General features: G+C 63.7%; 1 protein-coding gene across 1 annotated transcript; it reads left to right on the top strand.

Moving 5' to 3' along the window:
- Nucleotides 1-1,606: 1,606 nt before the first annotated feature.
- On the top strand, nt 1,607-19,874 carry SPIN1 (spindlin 1). The gene is made up of 7 exons (XM_029056187.1): nt 1,607-1,701; nt 6,158-6,294; nt 7,930-8,067; nt 11,847-11,895; nt 14,257-14,513; nt 16,186-16,419; nt 19,600-19,874. The coding sequence occupies exons 3-7, from the start codon at nt 8,016-8,018 to the stop codon at nt 19,797-19,799; spliced, it is 792 nt and encodes a 263-aa protein (XP_028912020.1). The 5' UTR covers nt 1,607-1,701; nt 6,158-6,294; nt 7,930-8,015; the 3' UTR covers nt 19,800-19,874.
- The last annotated feature ends 2,085 nt before the right edge of the window (nt 19,875-21,959 follow it).

Raw genomic sequence — 21,959 nt, forward strand, 5'->3', positions numbered from 1 at the left:
GGGAGGGGCGGACGCGCCTGCGCGCTGGGGCCCGCGGGAGGGGGGGGGGCGGGGCGCGCGGCGATGCGGGCGGGCGGGCAGCGGGCTCGGCCTCTCTCCCGCCGCGGGGGCGCGCGCGGGCGCGGGCGCGGGAGCGGGCGCGCGCGCGGGGGCGGGGGCGGGGGCTGAGGCGGCGCGGGAGCAGCAGCCGCCGCCCGCACCGTCACCGGCCTCCTCCGCCTCCTCCTCCGGCCTTCCGCCCTTCCGCCCTTCCGCCCTCCACCGCCTCGTCCTCGGGCCCCGCAGCCGCCGCCGCCGCCGCAGGTAAACCGGGCCCGGGGACGCGGGGACGCGCCTCCCCCCTCCCCTGCAGCCCCGCCTCCTCCCTCCCCCACCCACCTTTAGCCCCGCCCTCCCCCTGGAGCCCCGCCCCTTCCCTGTAGCTCCGCCCCCTTCTCGCTCCCGTAGCCCCGCCCCTCTCCCCCTCCCCCTGGCCCCGCCCCTTCCCCGTAGCCCCGCCCCCTCTCCCCTCCCCGTGGCCCCGCCCTTCCTCAATCCCCTCGCGGTGGCCCCGCCCCCTCCGTCTATAACCCCCGCCCCTTCTCTCATCCTCCCAGTGGCCCCGCCCTTCCCCTCCCCGTAGCCCCGCCCCTTTCTCGCACCTCTCCCTGTAGTCCCGCCCCTTTCTCTCTCCCCTCCTTGGTAGCCCCGCCCCTTTCCCTGTAACCCCGCCCCTTCTCCCCCCTCCCCTGTAGCCCCGCCCCCTTTTCACTTCCCCCCCACCGTCGCCCCGCCCCTTCCTCCCTCCCCGCCCCCTTTCGTCCTCCCCTGCGCGGTGGGGGCCGGGGGGGGCGGAGCGCGCCTGCGCGATGGGGCCGGGGGGCACGCCCCGCCCCTTCCTCCTCCCCGTAGCCCCGCCTCCTCTCTATAGCCCCGCCTCTTTCCCCTCACTTCCCCTCCCTGTGGCCCCGCCCCTTCCCCCCCTCCTTTCCATGGCCCCGCCCCTTTCCCTCTCTCCTCCCCCCTCCCTTCAGCCCCGCTCCCTCCTTCCCCCTCCCCCCTGGTCAGCCGTGTGACCGTGGGCCAGTCACTTCCCTTCCTCTGGGCCTCATCTGTCAAACGGGGATTCAATCTGCGAGCCTCCCGGGGGGGCCCAACCCGAGGACCCCCCTCCCTCCCCCTCCCCCCAGCGCTTAGAACAGTGCTCCGCACCTAGGAAGCGCTCAGCCAATCCCCACATTACTATTATTCTCTTCTTCCTCCTCCTCCCCCCCCCCGTGGCGGGGCGCGTCGAGCGCCCCCTGGCGACGCGGCGCAGAAGCGCCCCGGCGGGGGCCTCGTCGGCTTCCTTTGTGCGCCGCCCCCCCCCCCCCCCCCCCCGCGGCGGGGCTGGGGCCCCTGCGCGGGGGCGCGCACGCAAGCAGGCACGTACGCAGAGCCGGGCCCGCGCGAGGGGGGGCGCGCGCGGTGACGCAGTGACGCACGCACACACAACATGGCCGACGCCGCCCGCCCCTCCCCCCCTCCTCCCTGCAGTGCTCCCTCCCCCCCTCCAGTGTTCCCTCCCCCTCCTCCCTGCAGTGCTCCCTCCCCCTTCCAGTGCTCCTCCTCCCCCTCCCGCTGGGGCCCGTCTCGCCCGCTCCCGCTTTGTTTCCTCCGCCTCGCCTGCCAGCTCCCCCTCCTCCCCTTCCCCCTGAGAACGCGCATGGCGGGATCTGAAGGGTAAGGGGCGCCCCTCCCCGGGGGCCTCATCACGCGGGACGCGGGGGATTGTGGGGGACGGGGGACGCTTGACCTGAGCCCCGGGGGATTGTGGGGGATGGGGTGCCTGGAGGGCCCGGGGGATTGTGGGAGTCGGGGGGGGGGAGGGCGGCTTTATGTACGACGAGGGGGATTGTGGGGGATCGGGGGGGCTTCACCTGAGACCCGGGGCATTGTGGGAGTTGGGGGGGGGTTCGTGTAAGGCGAGGGGGATTGTGGGGGATCTGGGGGGCTTCACCTGGGGCCCAGGGAATGGTGGGAGTCTGGGGGGGGGTCTATGTGAGACGAGGGGGATTGTGGGGGATCTGAGGGGCTTGACCTAAGCCCCGGGGCATTGTGGGAGTCTGGGGGGCTTCATGTAGACGAGGGGCACCTGCGGGGGGGCTTGACCTGCGGCCCCGGGGCATTGTGGGAGTCTGAGGGGGGTTCATGTAGACGAGGGGGATTGTGGGGGATCTGGGGGGGCTTGACCTGAGCCCCGGGGAATTGTGGGAGTCTGGGGGGGGTGTTCATGTAGACGAGGGGGATTGTACGACGAGGGGGGTTATGGGGGGAGTGTGAGGAGGGGCCCGGGGGATTGTGGGGGATCTGGGGGGGGGGGTTATATGTTAGACAAGGGGGGATTCTGGGGGGATCCTGAGGGGGGCTTCGTAGAAGACAAGGGGAATGGTGGGAGTCGGCCGGGGGGGGTTCATGGACGACGAGGGGGATTGTGGGGGGAGGCTGAGCAGGGGGCTTCACCTCAGACCCGGGGAATTATGGGGGTCTGGATGAGGAGGGGGCTTCACCTGAAACCCAGGGGATTATGGGAGTCTGGGGGGCTTCATCCGAGACCCAGGGAATTGTGGGGGTTTGGATGGGGAGGGGGCTTTACCCGAGACCCAGGGAATTATGGGAGTCTGGATGAGGAGGGGGCTTCGCCTCAGACCCAGGGAATGGTGGGAGTTTGGATGGGGGGGGCTTCACCTCAGACCCAGGGAATTGTTGGAGTTTGGATGAGGAGGGGGCTTCACCTCAGGCCCGGGGAATTATGGGAGTCTCGTTGGGGGGGGGGTCACCTGAGGCCCAGGGAATTATGGGAGTCTGGTTGGGGGGCTTCACCCGAGACCCAGGGAATTGTGGGAGTTTGGATGAGGAGGGGGCTTCACCTCAGACCCAGGGAATTATGGGAGTCTGGGGGGCTTCACCCGAGACCCAGGGAATTATGGGAGTCTGGTTGGGGGGCTTCACCCGAGACCCAAGGAATTATGGGAGTCTGGTTGGGGGGCTTCACCTGAGACCCAGGGAATTATGGGAGTCTGGTTGGGGGGCTTCACCCGAGACCCAGGGAATTGTGGGAGTTTGGATGAGGAGGGGGCTTCACCTCAGACCCAGGGAATTATGGGAGTCTGGGGGGCTTCACCCGAGACCCAGGGAATTATGGGAGTCTGGTTGGGGGGCTTCACCCGAGACCCAGGGAATTATGGGAGTCTGGTTGGGGGGCTTCACCCGAGACCCAAGGAATTATGGGAGTCTGGTTCGGGGGCTTCACCCGAGACCCAGGGAATTATGGGAGTCTGGTTGGGGGGCTTCACCCGAGACCCAGGGAATTATGGGGGTTTGGATGAGGAGGGGGCTTCACCCGAAACCCAGGGAATTATGGGACTCTGGTTGGGGGGCTTCACCCGAGACCCAGGGAATTATGGGAGTCTGGTTGGGGGGCTTCACCCGAGACCCAGGGAATTGTGGGGGTTTGGATGAGGAGGGGGCTTCACCCGAGACCCAGGGAATTATGGGAGTCTGGGGGAGGGGGCGGCTGGAGCTCCTCCATCATCATCATCATCACCCCAATACTATGAATAGTAGGGGTGAAGCGCCTACTGCGTGCTAAGCACTGTACTGAGCGTTTGGGGGTGTTGATGATGATGATGGTCATTAAGCGCTTACCCTGCGCCGAGCACCGGGGGAGATCCAAGGTCATCGGGTTCGTCCCCCCGCGGGGCGGAGGAGGGAAACTGAGGCACGGAGGAGGGATCCGAGGTCCCCCAGCGGACCGGGGGGGGGGGGGGGGGGGGGATTAGAACCCAGGACCGCGGAGGCCCGGGGTCCCCCCGCCTCTCGGCTTCATCATCGCGATGGGGGGGGGGGTCCTTACTAAGCGCCTACGACGCGGCGGGCTCTGTACTGAGCGCCGGCCCGATCACGGTCATTGAGCGCTCGCTCTGCGCTAGGCCCTGCGCGAGACGTCGAGCCCCGTCGTCGGGCCGGGAGGGTCTCTCTCCGCCGCCCACTCGTCCCTTCGGGGCGCTCAGTACAGCGCCCTGCACCCAGGCGGCGCTCAGTGAATACCGTTGAATGGATGAGTGGATGAATGAATGAGTGAACTGTACTAAGCGCCGCCGGGCGCTTCAGTCACTCGTTCGAGCGCATCTATTGGGCGCTTCCTGGGTGCCGAGCACTGCGCTGACCGCCCCGAAGCTACGACTCAGCAACCGATAGAGACGATCGTAAGGCGTCTTCAACGCTTACGAGGGGGCAGGCGCTGTACTGAACGCCGGGGTCACGGTAATTGTAGTATTTCTTAGGCGCTTACTGTGCCCTAGGCGCTGTACTGAGCGCTGAGGTAATAATTGTGGTATTTTTTAGGCACCTGCAGTGCTGCAGGCACTGTACTGAGCGCTGGCCTAGTAGTAATTGCGATACTTCATAAGCGCTTACTATGTTCTAGGCACTGTACTGAGTGCTGAGGTGGTGATGATCGTGGTATTTCTTAAGCGCTTACTCTGTGACAGGCGCTGTACTGAGCGCTGGCCTAGTAATTGCAATGCTTCTTAAGCACTGACTATGTTCTAGGCAGTGTACTGAGCGCTGAGGTGATGATCGTGGTATTTCTTAAGCACCTGCTCTGTGGTAGGCGCTGTACTGAGCGCTGGCCTACTAATAATTGCGATACCTCTTAAGCGCTTACTATGTTCTAGGCACTGTACTGAGCGCCGAGGTAGGGATAATTGTGGTATTTCTTAGGCGCTTACTATGTGCTAGGCACCGTATTGATCACTGGCGTAATGATAATGATCGTGGTACCTCTTAAGCACCTACTAGGTGGCCGACACTGTACTGAGCGCCGAGGTGATAATCGTACCTCTTAAGCGCCGACTAGGTGACAGGCGCTGTACTGAGCGCTGCCCTAATGATGATAATTGGGATACTTCTTAAGCGCTTACTATGTTCTAGGCACTGTACTGAGCGCCGAGGTAGGGATAATTGTACTATTTCATAGGCGCTTACTATGTGCTAGGCACCGTATTACTCACTGGCGTAATGATAATGATCGTGGTACCTCTTAGGCGCTTACTAGGTGGCAGGCGCTGTACTGAGCGCCGAGGTGACGAGTACGGTATTAAGCGCTGACTGGATGGCAGGCGCTGTACTGAGCGCTGCGATAGTAATGATAATTGTGATGCTTCTTAAGCGCTGACTATGTGCTAGGCACTGTGCTGAGCGCTGAGGTGGTGATGATCGTGGTGTTTCTTAAGCGCTGACTAGTGACCGGCGCTGTAGTGAGCGCTGGGAGAGTGATATTAGGGATACTACTTACGCGCTTACGAGGTGCTAGGCACTGTACTGAGCGCCGGGATAGTAATAATTGGGATACCTAAGCGCTTACGAGGCGCTAGGCGCCGTGCTGAGCGCCGAGGTGATGATGATGGTGGTATTTCTTAAGCGCTGACTAGGTGGCAGGCACTGTACTGAGCGCTGCCATAGTAATAATAATTGGGATACTTCTTAAGCGCTTACTACGTGCAAGGCGCCGTACTGAACCCCGAGATGGTGATGATCGTGGTATTTCTTAAGCGCTGACTAGGTGGCAGGCGCTGTACTGAGCGCTGCCATAGTAATAATAACTGGGTTACTTCTTAAACGCTTACTGTGTGTCAGGCACTGTACTGAGCGCCGAGGTAATTGTGATTTTTTTTTTTTTAAGCGCTGACTAGATGGCAGGCGCTGTACTGAGCGCTGGGATAGTAATAACAACTGCGATACTTCTTAAGCGCTTACCGTGGGCTAGGCACTGTGCCGAGCGCTGGGGTAAGAATGATAATAATCGAGGTATTTCTTAGGCGCCGACCAGGTGCCGGGCGCCGTACTGAGCGCCGGGAAACGAACGGTCATCGATACGGTGCTTGAGACGCGCCGACTAGGTGGCGGCCACTGTACTGAGCGCCGGGGAAATCACGGTCATCGCTGGGGTGCTTGAGAAGCGCCGACTAGGTGCCGGCTGCCGTACTGAGCGCCGGGGAACTGACGGTCATCGTCGCGGGGCTCGAGGAGCGCCGACTAGATGGCGGGCGCTGTACTGAGCGCCGGGGGAGACGAGGAAATGGGTTCGACACCCCCCCCCGTGGGGCTGACGGTCTTCCCCCCCCCCGTCCTGCAGATGCGGTCACTGAGGCCCGGAGGAGCGGCGTGAGCGGGCGCGCGGCGTCGGGGGCGAGGTGCGCGGCCACCCACCGCTCTGCTGTATTGGACTCCTCCCCTCCGCCCCCGAGCGCCCAGTCCGGTGCTCCGCGCACGGTAAGTAAGTGCTCGATAGCCACCGGCGGCGGGCGCTGATGTCGGGGCGGCGGCGGATGGTCCTCTCCGCGGCGTCTAATACAGCGCTCCGCACCCCGGGAGCGCTCAGTCCATACCCCGGACGGATGGACGATGTCCGTCGTCCCCCCCCCCCCGAGACCGTGACCTCGTTGCGGGTCTCTCTCTCGTCGGACGGTCCTCTCCGCAGCGTCTAGTACGGCGCTGCGCACTCCGGGGGCGCTCAGCACGTACCCCAGGTAGACGATGTTCATCTCCCCCCACCACAGACCGTGACCTAATTGTGGGTCTCTTTGCTGTCGGACCGTCCCCTCCGCTGCGTCTAGTACGGCGCTCCGCACCCCGGGGGCGCTCAGTACATACCCCGGACGGACGGACGGTGTCCGTCGCCCTGTGGGCAGGCCGTGGGGCTGCTGATTGTTCCGTCGTCCTCTCCCCGGCGTCTAGTACAGTGCCGCGCCCTCCGGGAGCGCTCAGTACAGAGCCTCGATGGTCCGGGGGGGGGGGGGGGGGGGCCGGTCTGCGATGGCCGATCCGGGCGATTTACTGAGCGCCTACTGTGTGCGGAGCCCTGTGCCGAGCGCTGGGGAGAGTCCAGTACAGTCAGCAGGGCACGATCCCCGCCCTCGGGGTTGGCAGCCTACCGAGCGTGCGGAGCACTGTGCTGAGCGCCGGGGAGAGTCCAATAGAGTCAGGAGACGCGATCCCCGCTCCCAAGCAGCTGACGGTCTGCGGGACGCTGTGCTGAGCGCCGGGGGGGGAGTCCAATAAGAGTCAGGAGACGCAGTCCCCGCTCCCAAGGAGGCATCGTGTGCGGAGCACCGTGCCGAGCGCTGGGGGGAGTCCAATAGAGTCAGAAGATGCAGTCCCCGCTCCGAGGGAGCTGACGAACTACTGTGTGCAGGACACTGTGCTGAGCGCCGGCGGGCCCAGAGGTCGTGGGTTCGAATCCCGCTCTGTCTGCTCTGCTGGGTGACCTGGGGCCAGTCCCTTCCGTTCATTCATTCAGTCGTATTTATTGAGCGCTCACTATGTGCAGAGCACTGTACTAAGCGCTTGGAATGAACAAGTCGGCAACAGATAGAGACGGTCCCTGCCGTTTGACGGGCTTACAGTTCCCTGCTCCCTGCCTCAGTTTCCCTCCTCCGTCCAACGGGGACGGAGACCGGGAGCCCCGCGGGGGACGACCCGATGACCCTGCCTCTCCCCCAGCGCTTAGAACAGTGCTGGGCGCGTAGTAAGCGCTTAATAAATACCGTCGTCGTCCTTGTTCTTATCGCTGTCGTTTTGAAGGCGAGTGAAGTGACTCATCCAAGGTCACCCTGCAGGCAGGGGGCAGAGGCAGGGGGCAGAGCCCGGGATTCGAACCCGGGTCCTCCCGGCCCCCTAGGCCACCCGGCTTCCCGAGGAGGAGGGGAGTGACTCGCCCAAGGGGCCGGGATTCGAACCCAGGGCCTCGCGTCTCCCCGGGCTCCCTCCGCTGGGCGGCGCCGCCTCCCCGAGAGGAGGGAAGTGACCCGTCCAAGGGATTCGAACCCAGGCCCCCCGACTCCCCGCCCGTCGGTGAGTCTGAGACGAGCCCCTCCCTCCGTGTCGCCCCCCCCCACACCCCGGCAGGTTTGGGGGTCCCGGCGGCTGAGCGTGGCGCCCCCCGCAGCCCGGGGCGGGACCGGCGTCTTCCCCCCGGGCCCCCCCCCGCCTGAATGAAGACCCCCTTTGAGAAGACCCCGGCTCAGCGCACGAGGGGCGACCCAGGTGAGCGCCCCCGGGGGGCCACCACGCTCCCGGGGGGCACCGTTTCGGGGGGGCGACCACGCTCCCGGGGATGGCCGTTTCTGGGGGCGACCACACTCCCGGGGGCGACCGTTTTGAGGGGCGACCACAGTCCCGGGGGTCACCATTTCGGGGGGCTACCACACTCCCGGGGGGCACCGTTTCAGGGGGCGACCACACTCCCGGGGGTCACCGTTTTGGGGGGGCGACGACACTCCCGGGGGTCACCGTTTCAGGGGCAACGACATTCCCGGGGGTGACCGTTTCAGGGGGCGACGACACTCCCGGGGGTTACCGTTTTGGGGGGCGACGACACTCCCGGGTGTCACCATTTTAGGGGGGCGATGACACTCCTGGGGGTGACCGTTTCAGGGGGTGACGACACTCTCGGGGGTGACCATTTCTGGAGGGCGACTACATTCCCGGGGATGGCCGTTTCTGGGGGCGACTGCACTCCCGGGGGTCACCGTTTCGGGGGGCGACGACACTCCCGGGGGTTACCGTTTTGGGGGGCGACGACACTCCCGGGTGTCACCATTTTAGGGGGGCGATGACACTCCTGGGGGTGACCGTTTCGGGGCGTGACGACACTCTCGGGGGTGACCGTTTCTGGAGGGCGACGACACTCCCGGGGATGGCCGTTTCTGGGGGCGACTGCACTCCCGGGGGTGACCGTTTCGGGGGGCGACAACACTCCCGGGGGTGACTGTTTCGGGGGGCGACCGCACTCCCGGGGTTGACCGTTTCGGGGGGCGACGACACTCCCGGGGGTGACCGTTTCGGGGGGCGACTACACTCCCGGGGGTGACCGTTTCTGGGGGCGACTGCACTCCCGGGGGTGACCGTTTCGGGGGGCGACGACACTCCCGGGGGTCACCGTTTCGGGGGGCGACGACACTCCCGGGGGTGACCGTTTCTGGGGGCGACTGCACTCCCGGGGGTGACCGTTTCGGGGGGCGACGACACTCCCGGGGGTCACCGTTTCGGGGGGCGACCGCACTCCCGGGGGTCACCGTTTTAGGGGGGCGACGACACTCCCGGGGGTGACCGTTTCGGGGGGCGACGACGCTCCCGGGGGTGACCGTTTCGGGGGGCGACCGTACTCCCGGGGGTGACCACTTTCGGGGGCGACGACGCTCCCGCGGGTGACCGTTTCGGGGGGGGGCGACGACCCTCCCGGGGGCGTCCACTTGCAGGGCTGACCGCTTCCGGGGGCGACCGCCGCTTCTGGGGGTGGACCATTTCTGGGGGCGACAATAATAATAATAATAATAAAGTTGGTATCTGTGAAGCGCTCCCTGCGTGCCCAGCGCCGTTCTAAGCGCCGGGGGAGAGACGGGGTCACGGGGTCGTCCCCCGCGAGGCTCCCCGTCTTCATCCCCATTTGACAGAGGAGGAAACTGAGGCCCGGAGAAGGGAAGTGACTCGCCCACAGGCCCCCAGCTGACGAGGGGCAGGAGGCGGGATTCGAACCCAGGCCCCCCCAGGCCCGGCCTCCTGCCACTGAGCCGCGCCGCTTCTAACTACGCTTCGCTTCTCTGGGCCTCGCTTCCCTCCTCTGTAAAATGGGGATGAACTGCGAGCCCCACGTGGGACCATCCCGATGACCCCCGTCTCTCCCCCGGCGCTTCGAACGGCGCTCGGCACATAGTAAGCGCTTCACAAACGCCAACATATACACTCCCCCGGGGGGTGACCGCTTCCAAGGGCGACTCCCCCTCCCCGGGGGGGGGGGGGGGGGGGGGGGCGACTGGGCTCCCCGGGGGGATTAGAACCCAGATCCTTCCGACCCCCGGGCTCGACTGTGTCGTGAAGATCGATCGATCGATCGATCGGGACGGCCCGGGGTGGGGGGGGGGACGGGGGAGGGACTGTTCTCTGCCCTGTTTCCTCACCGATCTCTCCCTCCGTGTCTCTGTCATCTCTGCATCTCTCCGTCTCTGTCGGCGTCTCTCTCTTCCTCTGTCTCTGCATCTCTCCGTCTCTGGGTCGGCGTCTCTTCCTCCGTCTCTGTCTCGGCCTCTCCCCGTCTCTGTCGGCGTCTCTCTGTTCGGTCTCTACATCTCCCCATCTCTGAGTCGGCATCTCTCCCTCTTCCTCTGTCTCTGCATCTCTCTGCCCCCGTCGCCATCTCTCTCTGTCTCTGCATCTCTCCGTCTCTGTCGGCATCTCTCTCTCCCTCTGTCTCTGCATCTCTCCGTCTCTGTCGGCATCTCTCTGTCTCTGCATCTCTCCGTCTCTGCCGGCATCTCTCTGTGCTGTCTCTGCATCTCTCCACCTCCGTCTCTGCACCTCTGTGCCTCCGGCCCTCTGTCTCTGCATCTCTCTCTGCCCCCGTCACCATCTCTCTGTCTTGTCTCTGCATCTCTCCGTCTCTGGATCGGCATCTCCCTTCCTCTGTCTCTGTCTCGGCATCTCCCCGTCTCTGCCGGCGTCTCTCTGTTCTGTCTCGGCATCTCTCTGCCTCTGCATCTCTGTGCCTCCGGCCCTCTGTCTCTGCATCTCTCTCCGCCCCCGTCACCATCTCTCTGTCTTGTCTCTGCATCTCTCCGTCTCTGGATCGGCGTCTCTCTTCCTCTGTCTCTGTCTCGGCATCTCCCCGTCTCTGTCGGCATCTCTCCGTCCTGTCTCTGCATCTCTCCATCTTTGTCTCTGCATCTCTCCCTTTTGTCTCTGCATCTCTCCCTTCCTCCGTCTCTTTGTCTCTCCCTTTTGTCTCTACATCTCTCCCTTTTGTCTCTGCGTCTCTCCCTTTCTCCGTCTCTGCGTCTCTCCCTTCTTCCGTCTCTGCATCTCTACCTTTCTCCGTCTCTGCATCTCTCCCTTCCTCCGTCTCTTTTTCTCTCCCTTTTGTCTCTACGTCTCTCCCTTTTGTCTCTGCGTCTCTCCCTTTCTCCATCTCTGCGTCTCTCCCTTCTTCCGTCTCTGCATCTCTACCTTTCTCCGTCTCTGCATCTCTCCCTTCCTCCGTCTCTTCGTCTCTCCCTTTTGTCTCTGCCTCTCTCCCTTCTTCCGTCTCTGCGTCTCTCCCTTCCTCCGTCTCTGCATCTCTCCCTTCCTACGTCTCTGCATCTCTCCCTTTTGTCTCTGCATCTCTCCCTTTTGTCTCTGCGTCTCTCCCTTTTGTCTCTGCATCTCTCCCTTTTGTCTCTGCGTCTCTCCCTTCCTCCGTCTCTGCATCTCTCCCTTCCTACGTCTCTGCATCTCTCCCTTTTGTCTCTGCATCTCTCCCTTTTGTCTCTGCGTCTCTCCCTTCTGTCTCTGCGTCTCTCCCTTCTGTCTCTGCGTCTCTCCCTTCCTCCGTCTCTTTGTCTCTCCCTTTTGTCTCTGCGTCTCTCCCTTTCTCCGTCTCTGCGTCTCTCCCTTCTTCCGTCTCTGCATCTCTACCTTTCTCCGTCTCTGCATCTCTCCCTTCCTCCGTCTCTTCGTCTCTCCCTTTTGTCTCTGCATCTCTCCCTTTTGTCTCTGCATCTCTCCCTTCCTCCGTCTCTGCGTCTTTCCCTTCCTCCGTCTCTGCATCTCTCCCTTTTGTCTCTGTGTCTCTCCCTTCTGTCTCTGCATCTCTCCCTTCCTCCGTCTCTTTGTCTCTCCCTTTTGTCTCTGCGTCTCTCCCTTTCTCCGTCTCTGCGTCTCTCCCTTCCTCCGTCTCTGCGTCTCTCCCTTCCTCCGTCTCTGTCCCCCGTCTCCGTCGGCGTCTCTCTGTCTCCGTGTCTCCCCCCCCCCCCGCGTCTCCCCCGTCTCTGCGCGGGCGTCTCTCCCAGGGCACACGGGCGTGACCGCCAGCATGATGAAGAAGAGGGCGTCCCACAAGTAAGTCCCCCCGCCGCGTCCGGGCGCGCGTGCGCGTGCAGGCGTGTGCTCGCGTGTGCACGGGACCCCCCGCCCCGCCCCCCGGGACCCGTGTGCGAGCGGGCGGCTTGGCGCGTCTCAGCGTGCGTGCCAGGGTCTGAGCCGCTCTGGCCTGTCTCTCCCCCGTATCTCCCCCCCCGCGTCTCCACTTGCCCCGTGTCTCTCCGTCTTCTCCCGCGTCTCTCCCCCCGCCCCGTATCTCTCCCCCCCGCCCCGTGTCTCTCCCACCACCCCGTATCTCTCCCCCTGCATCTCCCCGTGTCTCTCACCCCACCCCATATCTCTCTCCCCGTCTCTCCCCCGCCCCGTGTCTCCCCCCCGTGTCTCCCCCACCCCGTGTCTCTCCCCCTGCATCTCCCCCCGTCTCTCCCCTTGCCCCGTGTCTCTCTGTCTTCTCCCGTGTCTCTCCCCCACCCTGTCTCTCCCCTGTGTCTCTCTCCCGTCATCTCCCCCTGCCCCGTGTCTCTCCCCCATGTCTCTCACCCCGCCCCCTATCTCTCCCCTTATATCTCCCCCGCCCCGTGTCTCTCCCCTTGCCCCGTGTCTCTCTGTCTCCCCCCCCACCGCATCTCTCCCTCTCTCCCCCGCCGCATGTCTCTCCCCCCGCCCGATGTCTCTCCCCCCACCCCATGTCTCTCCCCCTGTATCTCCTCCACGCATCTCTCCGTCTCTCCCCCTTCCCCACGTCTCTCCCCCCACCCCATGTCTCTCCCCTTGTCTCTCCCCCACGTGTCTCTCCATCTCCCCCCGTGTGTCTCCCCGCCCTATATCTCTCCCCATGTGTCTCTCCTCCGCCCCATGTCTCTCCCCCCGCCCGATGTCTCTCGCCCCACGTCTCTCACGTGTCTCTCCGTACCTCCCCCCGCCCGATGCCTCTCCCCCGCCCCATGTCTCTCCCCCTGTATCTCCTCCACGCGTCTCTCCGTCTCTCCCCCGCCCCATGTCTCTCCCCCGTCTCTCCCCCACGTGTCTCTCCATCTCCCCCCGTGTGTCTCCCCGCCCTGTATCTCTCCCCCCGTGTGTCTCCCCCTGCCCTATATCTCTCCCCATGTGTCTCTCCTCCACCCCATGTCTCTCCCCCCGCCCGATTACTCTCCCCCCATGTCTCTCACGTGTCTCTCCGTCTCTCCCCCGCCCCATGTCTCTCCCCCCGCCCCATGTCTCTCCCCCCACCCATGTCTCTCCCCCTGTATCTCCTCCACGCATCTCTCCATCTCTCCCCCCACCCATGTCTCTCCCCGTATCTCCTCCACGCGTCTCTCCGTCTCTCCCCCGCCCCATGTCTCTCCCCCGCCCCATGTCTCTCCCCCTGTCTCTCCCCCACGTGTCTCTCCATCTCCCCCCGTGTGTCTCCCCGCCCTGTATCTCTCCCCCGTGTGTCTCCCCCTGCCCTATATCTCTCCCCATGTGTCTCTCCTCCACCCCATGTCTCTCCCCCCGCCCGATTACTCTCCCCCCATGTCTCTCACGTGTCTCTCCATCTCTCCCCCGCCCCATGTCTCTCCCCCCCGCCCCATGTCTCTCCCCCCACCCATGTCTCTCCCCCTGTATCTCCTCCACGCATCTCTCCATCTCTCCCCCCACCCATGTCTCTCCCCGTATCTCCTCCACGCGTCTCTCCATCTCTCCCCCGCCCCATGTCTCTCCCCCGCCCCATGTCTCTCCCCCTGTATCTCCTCCACGCGTCTCTCCGTCTCTCCCCCGCCCCATGTCTCTCCCCGTCTCTCCCCCACGTGTCTCTCCATCTCCCCCCGTGTGTCTCCCCCTGCCCCATATCTCTCCCCATGTCTCTCCCCCCCGCCCGATTACTCTCCCCCCACGTCTCTCACGTGTCTCTCCGTCTCTCCCCCCGCCCGATGCCTCTCCCCCGCCCCATGTCTCTCCCCCACCTGTCCGTCTCCCCCCGTGTGTCTCCCCCTGCCCCATATCTCTCCCCATGTCTCTCCCCCGCCCCATGTCTCTCCCCCCACCCGATTACTCTCCCCCCACGTCTCTCACGTGTCTCTCCGTCTCTCCCGCCGCCCGATGTCTCTCCCCCGCCCCATGTCTCTCCCCCGTCTCTCCCCCACGTGTCTCTCCATCTCCCCCCGTGTGTCTCCCCCTGCCCCATATCTCTCCCCATGTCTGTCCCCCGCCCCATGTCTCTCCCCCCGCCCGATTACTCTCCCCCCGCGTCTCTCACGTGTCTCTCCGTCTCTCCCCCCGCCCCATGTCTCTCCCCCTGTATCTCCTCCACGCGTCTCTCCGTCTCTCCCCCACGTGTCTCTCCATCTCCCCCCCCCCCCCCCCCCGGTGTGTCTCCCCGGCCCTCCCGGCGCCCAGGAAGTCGCGGAGCGGCGTGGGGTCGGCGAGCAAGGGCCCGTCGCAGCCCCAGCGGAGCATGGTGGGGTCTCGGATCCAGCACGGCTGGCGCGAGGCGGGCGGCCCCCTCACCCAGTGGAAGGGCACCGTCCTGGACCAGGTGCCCGTCAACCCCGCCCTCTACCTCATCAAGTACGACGGCTTCGACTGCGTCTACGGCCTCGAGCTGCACAAGGACGAGCGCGTCTCCGCCCTCGAGGTCCTGCCCGACCGCGTCGGTGAGACCCCCGCGCCCCGGACGCCCCGGGCGCCCCGCCGGGGAGGGGGCTTCGGCCGCCGTCCTGGAGGAGAGACGGGGGGGGCTGGGGGCCGGGGAGGGGGCTTCAGTTAGTCCTCTTAGCGGAGCGGGGTGGGAGGAGGGGGCTTCGTTGGTCCTTTTAGGGAGGAGGGGGGGTGGGGAGGGGGCTCCGTTCGTCGTCTGGAGGAGGGGGCTTCGTTCGTCGCCTTGGGGAGGGGGCTTCGTTAGTCCTTTTAGGGAGGAGAGGGGGCTGGGGAGGGGGCTTCGTTAGTCGTCTTGAGGAGGGGGCTTCGTTAGACATCTGGAGGAGGGGGCTGCGTTCGTCGCCTTGGGGAGGGGGCTTCATTAGACATCTGGAGGAGGGGGCTGCGTTCGTCGTCTGGAGGAGGGGGCTTCGTTCGTCGTCTTGAGGAGGGGGCTTCGTTCGTCGCCTTGGGGAGGGGGCTTCGTTCGTCGTCTGGAGGAGGGGGCTTCGTTCGTCGTCTGGAGGAGGGGGCTTCGTTCGTCGTCTGGAGGAGGGGGCTTCGTTCGTCGTCTTGAGGAGGGGGCTTCGTTCGTCGCCTTGGGGAGGGGGCTTCGTTAGTCCTTTTAGGGAGGAGAGGGGGCTGGGGAGGGGGCTTCATTAGTCGTCTTGAGGAGGGTGCTTCGTTAGACATCTGGAGGAGGGGGCTTCGTTAGACATCTGGAGGAGGGGGCTGCGCTAGTCGCCTTGGGGAGGGGGCTTCGTTCGTCGTCTTGGGGAGGGGGCTTCGTTCGTCGTCTGGAGGAGGGGGCTTCGTTCGTCGCCTTGAGGAGGGGGCTTCGTTCGTCGCCTTGAGGAGGGGGCTTCGTTCGTCGTCTTGGGGAGGGGGCTTCGTTAGTCATCTTGAGGAGGGGGCTTCGTTAGTCCTCTGAGCAGAGTGGGGGAGGAGGGGGCTTCAGCCAGCGTCTTAGAGGAGAGTGGGGTGGGAGGGGGCTTCGTTAGTCCTCTTAGGGAGGCGAGTGGGGTGGGGAGGGGGGTTTCGTTACTCATCTTGGGGAGGGGGCTTCGTCCGTCATCTTAGAGGAAGGAGAGTGGGGTGGGAGGAGGGGGCTTCGTCCCTCGTCTCAGGGAGCGGAGCGCGAGGGGGCTTCGGCGCGGCGCTCGGCCCAGAGTGAGCGCTCCGCCGGGTACCGTAATCACCGTTATCGGCGCTGGGCGCCTTGGGGAGTGGGGAGGGGGCTCCTCCCGGGGTCTCGGAGAGCGGAGCGAGAGGGGGCTTCCTTAGCCCTGGAGGGGGCTTCGTCCCTCGGCTCAGGGAGCGGAGCGCGAGGGGGCTTCGGCGCGGCGCTCGGCCCAGAGTGAGCGCTCCGCCGGGTACCGTAATCACCGTTATCGGCGCAGGGCGCCTGTAGAGATTGAGGAGGGGGGCTTCGTCTGTCGCCTGAGAGAGGAGGGAGGGAGAGCGGAGCCAGTAGACGCGCGATCCCCCCCCCCCGCCCTCCGGGAGCCGACAGCCTGCGGCGTGCAGAGCGCTGTGCCGAGCGCTGGGGAGGGCGAAGAAGAGCGGGTCGATGCGACGGCGGGGGGGGGGGGCCGATGGTCCGTGGGGGGGCCGGGCGCTGGGGAGGGCGAGTAGAGGGGCTCCCCGGGGGGGCGCGGAGCGCCCAACGCCGCCTCCCCCCCCCCGCAGCGTCGTCGCGGATCAGCGACGCCCACCTGGCGGACGCGATGATCGGCAAGGCGGTGGAGCACATGTTCGAGACGGAGGACGGCTCCAAGGACGAGTGGCGGGGGATGGTGCTGGCCCGCGCCCCCGTCATGACCACCTGGTTCTACATCACCTACGAGAAGGACCCCGTCCTCTACATGTACCAGCTGCTCGACGACTACAAGGAGGGGGACCTGCGCATCATGCCCGACTCCAGTCAGTGTCCCGTTTCCCCCCCCCCCCGGTCCCCTCCCCAAGCCCCGCGGGTCATCGGGACGATGCCCCTCCGGGCCCAGAGTCATCCTCGTCAATGACGACGACGACGCCCCTCCGTCCCGGGGTCGTCATGACGATGCCCCTCCGCCCCCGGAATCGTCACAGTCGATCACGCCCCTCCCCCCCAGAATGGTCATCGTGACGATAATGACCTTCCCCCCCCCAGAGTGATCATAATTAATAACGCCCCTCCACCCCGGAACGATCACAAGTATTAACGATGATAACGCCCCTCCCCCCCAGAATGGTCATCGTGACGATAATGACCTTCCCCCCCCAGAGTGATCATAATTAATAACGCCCCTCCACCCCGGAACGATCACAAGTATTAACGATGATAACGCCCCTCCGCCCCAGAATCATCATCATCGTCGTCGTCATAATGACCTTCCACCCCAGAATGATCACAATTAATAACGCCCCTCCCCCCCAGCATGATCACAAGTATTAACGATGATAATGCCCCTCCGCCCCAGAATCCTCATCATCATCGTCATAATGCCCTTCCACCCCAGAATGATCACAATTAATAATGCCCCTCCGCCCCAGAATCATCATCATCATAATGATGTTCCACCCCAGAATAATCATAATTAATAACGGCCCTCCACCCCAGCGTGATCATAAGTATTAATGATGAAAATGCCCCTCCACCCCAGAATGATCATAATTAATAATGCCCCTCCGCCCCAGAATCATCATCATCATCATAATAATGCCCTTCCACCCCAGAATAATCATAATTAATAATGCCCCTCCGCCCCAGAATCATCATCATCATCATCATCATGCCCCTCCGCCCCAGAATCATCACAATTAATAATGCCCCTCCGCCCCAGAATCATCACAATTAATAATGCCCCTCCACCCCAGAATGATCGTAATTATTAATGATGATAATGCTCCTCCGCCTCAGAATCATCATGATAATAATGCCCCTCCGGCCCAGAATAATCATAACTAATAATAATGCCCCTCCACCCCCGAATAGTCATAATTAATAATGATAATGCCCCCACCCCCAGAACAATCATAATTAATAATGCCCCTCCACTTCAGAATAATCATAATTAATAATGATAATGCCCCCCCAGTCCCAGAATCATCATCATCATCATGATGCCCCTCCGCCCCGGAATCATAATTAAAAATAATAATGCCCCTCCGCCCCAGAATCATCATCATCATCATCATCATCATCATCATAATGCCCCTCCAGTCCCAGAATCATCATAATTCATCATGATGATGCCCCACCAGTCCCAGAATCATCATCATCGTAATGTCCCTCCGCCCCGGAGTCGTCATAATTCATTCAATAGTATTTATCGAGCGCTTACTATGTGCAGAGCACTGTACTGAGCGCTTGGAATGAACAGGTCGGCAACAGTCAGTCCCCTCCGGGTCATAATCATAATAACGACGCCCCTCCGGTCCCAGAATCATCATAATTCGTCAGGATGATGCCCCTCCGTCCCAGAATCCTCATCAATTAATAATGCCCCTCCACCCCAGAATGATCATAATTATTAATGATAATAATGCCCCTCCACCCCAGAATCATCATCATCATAATTACGATGCCCATCCGGGCCAGAATAATCATAACTAATAATAATGATGCCCCTCCACCTCAGAATAATAATAATAATATTGCCCCTCCACCCCAGAATGATCATAATTAATAATGCCCCTCCACCCCAGAATGATCATAAAAGTAATGATAATGCCCCTCCAGTCCCAGAGTCGTCATCATAATGACCCTCCACCCAAGAATCATAATCAATATTAATGAGGCTCCCCCACCCCAGAATCATCATAACTAATAACATTGCCCCTCAATCCCAGAATAATCATGATTTAATAATGCCCCTCCATCCCAGAATAATCATCATAACGGTATTGTCCCTCCACCCCAGAATAGTCATAATTAATAATGCCCCCCCACCCCAGAATCATCATCGTAATTAATAATAATGCCCCTCCACCCCAGAATAATAATAATGGTAATGCCCCTCCACCCCAGAATAATCATAATAATGATAATGCCCCTCCACCCCAGAATAATCATAATAATGATAATGCCCCTCCACCCCAGAATAATAATAATGCCCCTCCACCCTAGAATAACCATAATAAGTAACGGCGGTACTTGGGAAGCGCACACGACACGCCCACGAGGTGCCAAGCACTGTTCTAAGCGCTAGGGGAGAGGCAGGGTCGTCGGGTTTTCCCCCGTGAGGCTCCCAGTCTTCATCCCCGTTTGACAGAGGAGGAAACCGAGGCCCGGAGAAGGGAAGGGACCGGCCCAGGGTCGCACAGCCGGGGGGGCGGGGGGGGGGGGCCGAGCCGGGATTCGAACCCGCGACCTCGGACTCCCCAGCCCGGGCTCTTGCCCCCGCGCCGCTTCCCGAACAATGACGACAAGGGCGGTATTTGGGGAGCGCTTACGGGGGGCCGAGCAGTGCGCTGAGCGCTGGGGGAGAGAGACGGGGTCGTGGGGTGGGTCCCGCTCTCCAGCCCCCTTTGACGGGGGGGGAAACTGAGGCCCGAAGGGAAGGGACTCGCCCGAAGGCCCCGTGACCTCTCGGCCCCCCTCGTCCTCTGGGCCCGGGACCTCCCTGCCCCCGTGACCCTCGGGGGCCCCGTGACCTTTCGCGACCCCTCCGCCCCACTACCCGGACGCCCCCCCGGGATCCTTCGGGCCCCCGTGACCTCTCCGGGCCCCTCGACCTTTCTGCCCCACGACCCTCCGGGCCCCGCGACCTCTCGTCCCCTCTGACCCCTCTAAGGCCCCGTGACCCCTCTGGCCCCCCCCCCCCCCCCGATCCTCCGGACCCCTCGACCTCTCTGCCCAGATCCCTCCGGGCCCCGCGACCTCTCTGCCCCCGCCCCTCCGGACCCCTTGACCTTTCATCCCGTGACCTCTCGTCCCCTGTGACCCCTGGGAGCCCCGTGACCTCTCTGGGCCCCTCGACCTTTCTGCCCCCGACCTCCGGCCCGCCCGCGACGCCTAGCGCCGTCTGACCGCGCGCCTCTCTCTCTCTCTCCCTCTTCCCCCCCCCCCCCCCCCCCGTGTGTCCGTCTGTGTCCGCGCGTGCGTCCCGGGGGGGCGTCCAGACGACTGCCCGTCGGCGGAGCGGGAGCCGGGCGAGGTGGTGGACAGCCTGGTGGGCAAGCAGGTGGAGTACGCCAAGGAGGACGGCTCGAAACGGACTGGGATGGTCATCCACCAGGTGCAGGCCAAGCCCTCCGTCTACTTCATCAAGTTCGACGACGACTTCCACATCTACGTCTACGACCTGGTCAAGACGTCCTAGGCCGCCCCCGGCCCCGGGACCCGCGTTTGGGGGCGGGGAGGGGGGCGGCGGCGCCACCCCCGGGACGGACCTTTTGGGGGGCGGGGGGGGGGCCGGACCGTGGGCCCGGGGGGGGGGCCGGGGAGGGGCCGGGGGGCCCCCGGGGGGGCCGGGCCTGGACCTCGGCCGGACGCCCCCCGCCCCCCGCCGCCCCGGGGCTCCCCTCTCAGCCTTAAAGCCGCCGCCCCCGCCCCCCGCCCGGGACCCACCGACACCACCTCTGCTGCTTCTCACTTCGGTCCGCCGCTTCCTCCTCCTCCTCCTCCCTTCCTTCCTTCCTTCCTTCCTTCCTTCCTTCCTTCCTTCCTTCCTTCCTTCCTTCCTTCCTTCCTTCCTTCCTTCCTTCCTTCCTTCCTTCCTTCCTCCCTCCCTCCTCCTCTTTTTCTCTCTCTCTTCCTCCTGTCTTCCCTCCTCCTCCTCCTCTTCTTCTCTTCCTCCTCCTTCTCTTCCTCCTCCTCTTCTCCTCTTCCTCCTCCTCACCTCCTTCCCTCTTCTTTTCTTCTCCCTCCTCCCTCCTCTTCCTCCTCCTCTTCTCTTCCTCCTCCTCTTCTCTTCCTCCTCCTCTTCTCCTCTTCCTCCTCCCCACCTCCTTCCCTCTTCTTTTCTTCCCCCTCATCCCTCTTTTCCTCTCCTCCTCCTCCTCCTCCTCCTCCTCCTCGCTTCCTCCTCTTCCTGTCCCCCTCCTCCACCCTCTTCCTCCTCATCCCTCCTTTCTCTCCCCTCCGTCCTCCCTCTCTCCCTCCTCCTCATCCCTCTTTTTCCCCCTCCTTTCTCCCTCCATCCTCTTCCTCTCCTCCCGACCTGCCTCTTCCTCCTCCTCCTCTTCTTCATCCCTCTTTTTTCCTCCTCCTTTCTCCCTCCTCTCCCTCCTTCCTCCCTCCCACTCCTTTTCCTCCTCCTCCTCTTCCTCCCGCAGGGTCTCCCCCCCCCCACCCCGTCCTCCACGTTGGGGAACGGGGGTCCGGGTCCCCCCCCCCCCCCCCCCCGCCCGTCGGCAGCTCTCGTGTCCGCGATGTATATTGGCCCCGTCCCCGCGTCCCCGTGTCCCCGCTGTCGTGTCGTCGTCCCGTGTACACCCGCGTGCGCGCCCGCGCCTGTCTGTGTGCCTGCGGGGGCCGGGGGAGTGGGGGGGCCCGCGCCCGGCCTCGGGGCCCCCGCCCCCCCCCCAAAAGGAAACGAGAAAAGACAAAAAAAACACAAAATATACGAAAAAAAAACAAGGGGTGGGGGGGAGGGTCTCCTCCTTGTGCATGCGTAGTGTTTAGTGTGAGGACCCCTCCCCTCCCCCCCCCTGCATGTCCCACTTTGAGGGGGGGGCCCCCCGCGCGGCCCCCCTCACCCCGCGCCCCCCGTTTCCGTTGACGATGATGATGATGACGATGATGATGATTTTTTTTCCTTCTCCCCCCCCGCCCCCGTTTCCCGCCGCGTCCAGAAGGGCGGCGCCGGGGAGCGGGGGGCCCCCCCCCCCCCCCCCACCGGCACGCACACGCGTGTGTCTGCGTGTGCCCGCGCCCACGTGCCAAACCTGCCGGGGGGGGGCCTCGAAACCTCCCCCGGACCCCCCAAATGTGGGGGGGGGGGGCACACGACACACCCGGACCCCACCTCCTTCTGGTTTTTTTTTTTTTTTTAATTTTAATTATTATTATTATTTTGAATTTTTTGGTTTTTCTTTTGGGGGGGAGGGGAGGGGGCTATTTTTTGTTCTCCCCCCCCCCCGCCCCCGGTTTCCTCCCAGCTGTGTAGACGCCCCTCCCCGCCCCCCCCCCCCCCACATTTAGAAGTATAAACACTTTAAAAGGGAAAAAAAAAAATCTGTTACTTAATTCTGTAAGTAATTTTTATAATTATGATGTAACTCTATCCTGAAGACATTTAAAATAAACGGTTTCTGTGGACCCCCCCCCTCCCCCCCCCCACCCCCGACCCCGCCAGCTCGGACCCGGGGCGGAGAGGCGGAGGACCCGGGTTCAAATCCTGCCCCCCCCCCCCCCCCCGCCGCTCGTCTGCCGGGTGACCTGGGACCGGTCGCCTCCCCGCTCCGTGCCTCAGTTTCCACGGGGCGAAGACCGGGAGCCCGACGAGGGACCGCCCGCTGACCCCGCCCCTCCCCGCGGC

The sequence above is a fragment of the Ornithorhynchus anatinus genome, chromosome X5 (genome assembly GCF_004115215.2).
Source record: "Ornithorhynchus anatinus isolate Pmale09 chromosome X5, mOrnAna1.pri.v4, whole genome shotgun sequence".
NCBI classification, from domain to species: domain Eukaryota; kingdom Metazoa; phylum Chordata; class Mammalia; order Monotremata; family Ornithorhynchidae; genus Ornithorhynchus; species Ornithorhynchus anatinus.

What these genes read in the sequence shown, in the direction of transcription:
- SPIN1 (XM_029056187.1), top strand. Translation starts at nt 8,016, where the DNA reads ATGAAGACCCCCTTTGAGAAGACCCCGGCTCAGCGCACGAGGGGCGAC. An exon ending in GGTCCTGCCCGACCGCGTCG is followed by an intron (nt 14,514 to 16,185) that starts GTGAGACCCCCG and finishes CCCCCCCCGCAG; the next exon opens with CGTCGTCGCGGATCAGCGAC. An exon ending in GCGCATCATGCCCGACTCCA is followed by an intron (nt 16,420 to 19,599) that starts GTCAGTGTCCCG and finishes GGGGGCGTCCAG; the next exon opens with ACGACTGCCCGTCGGCGGAG.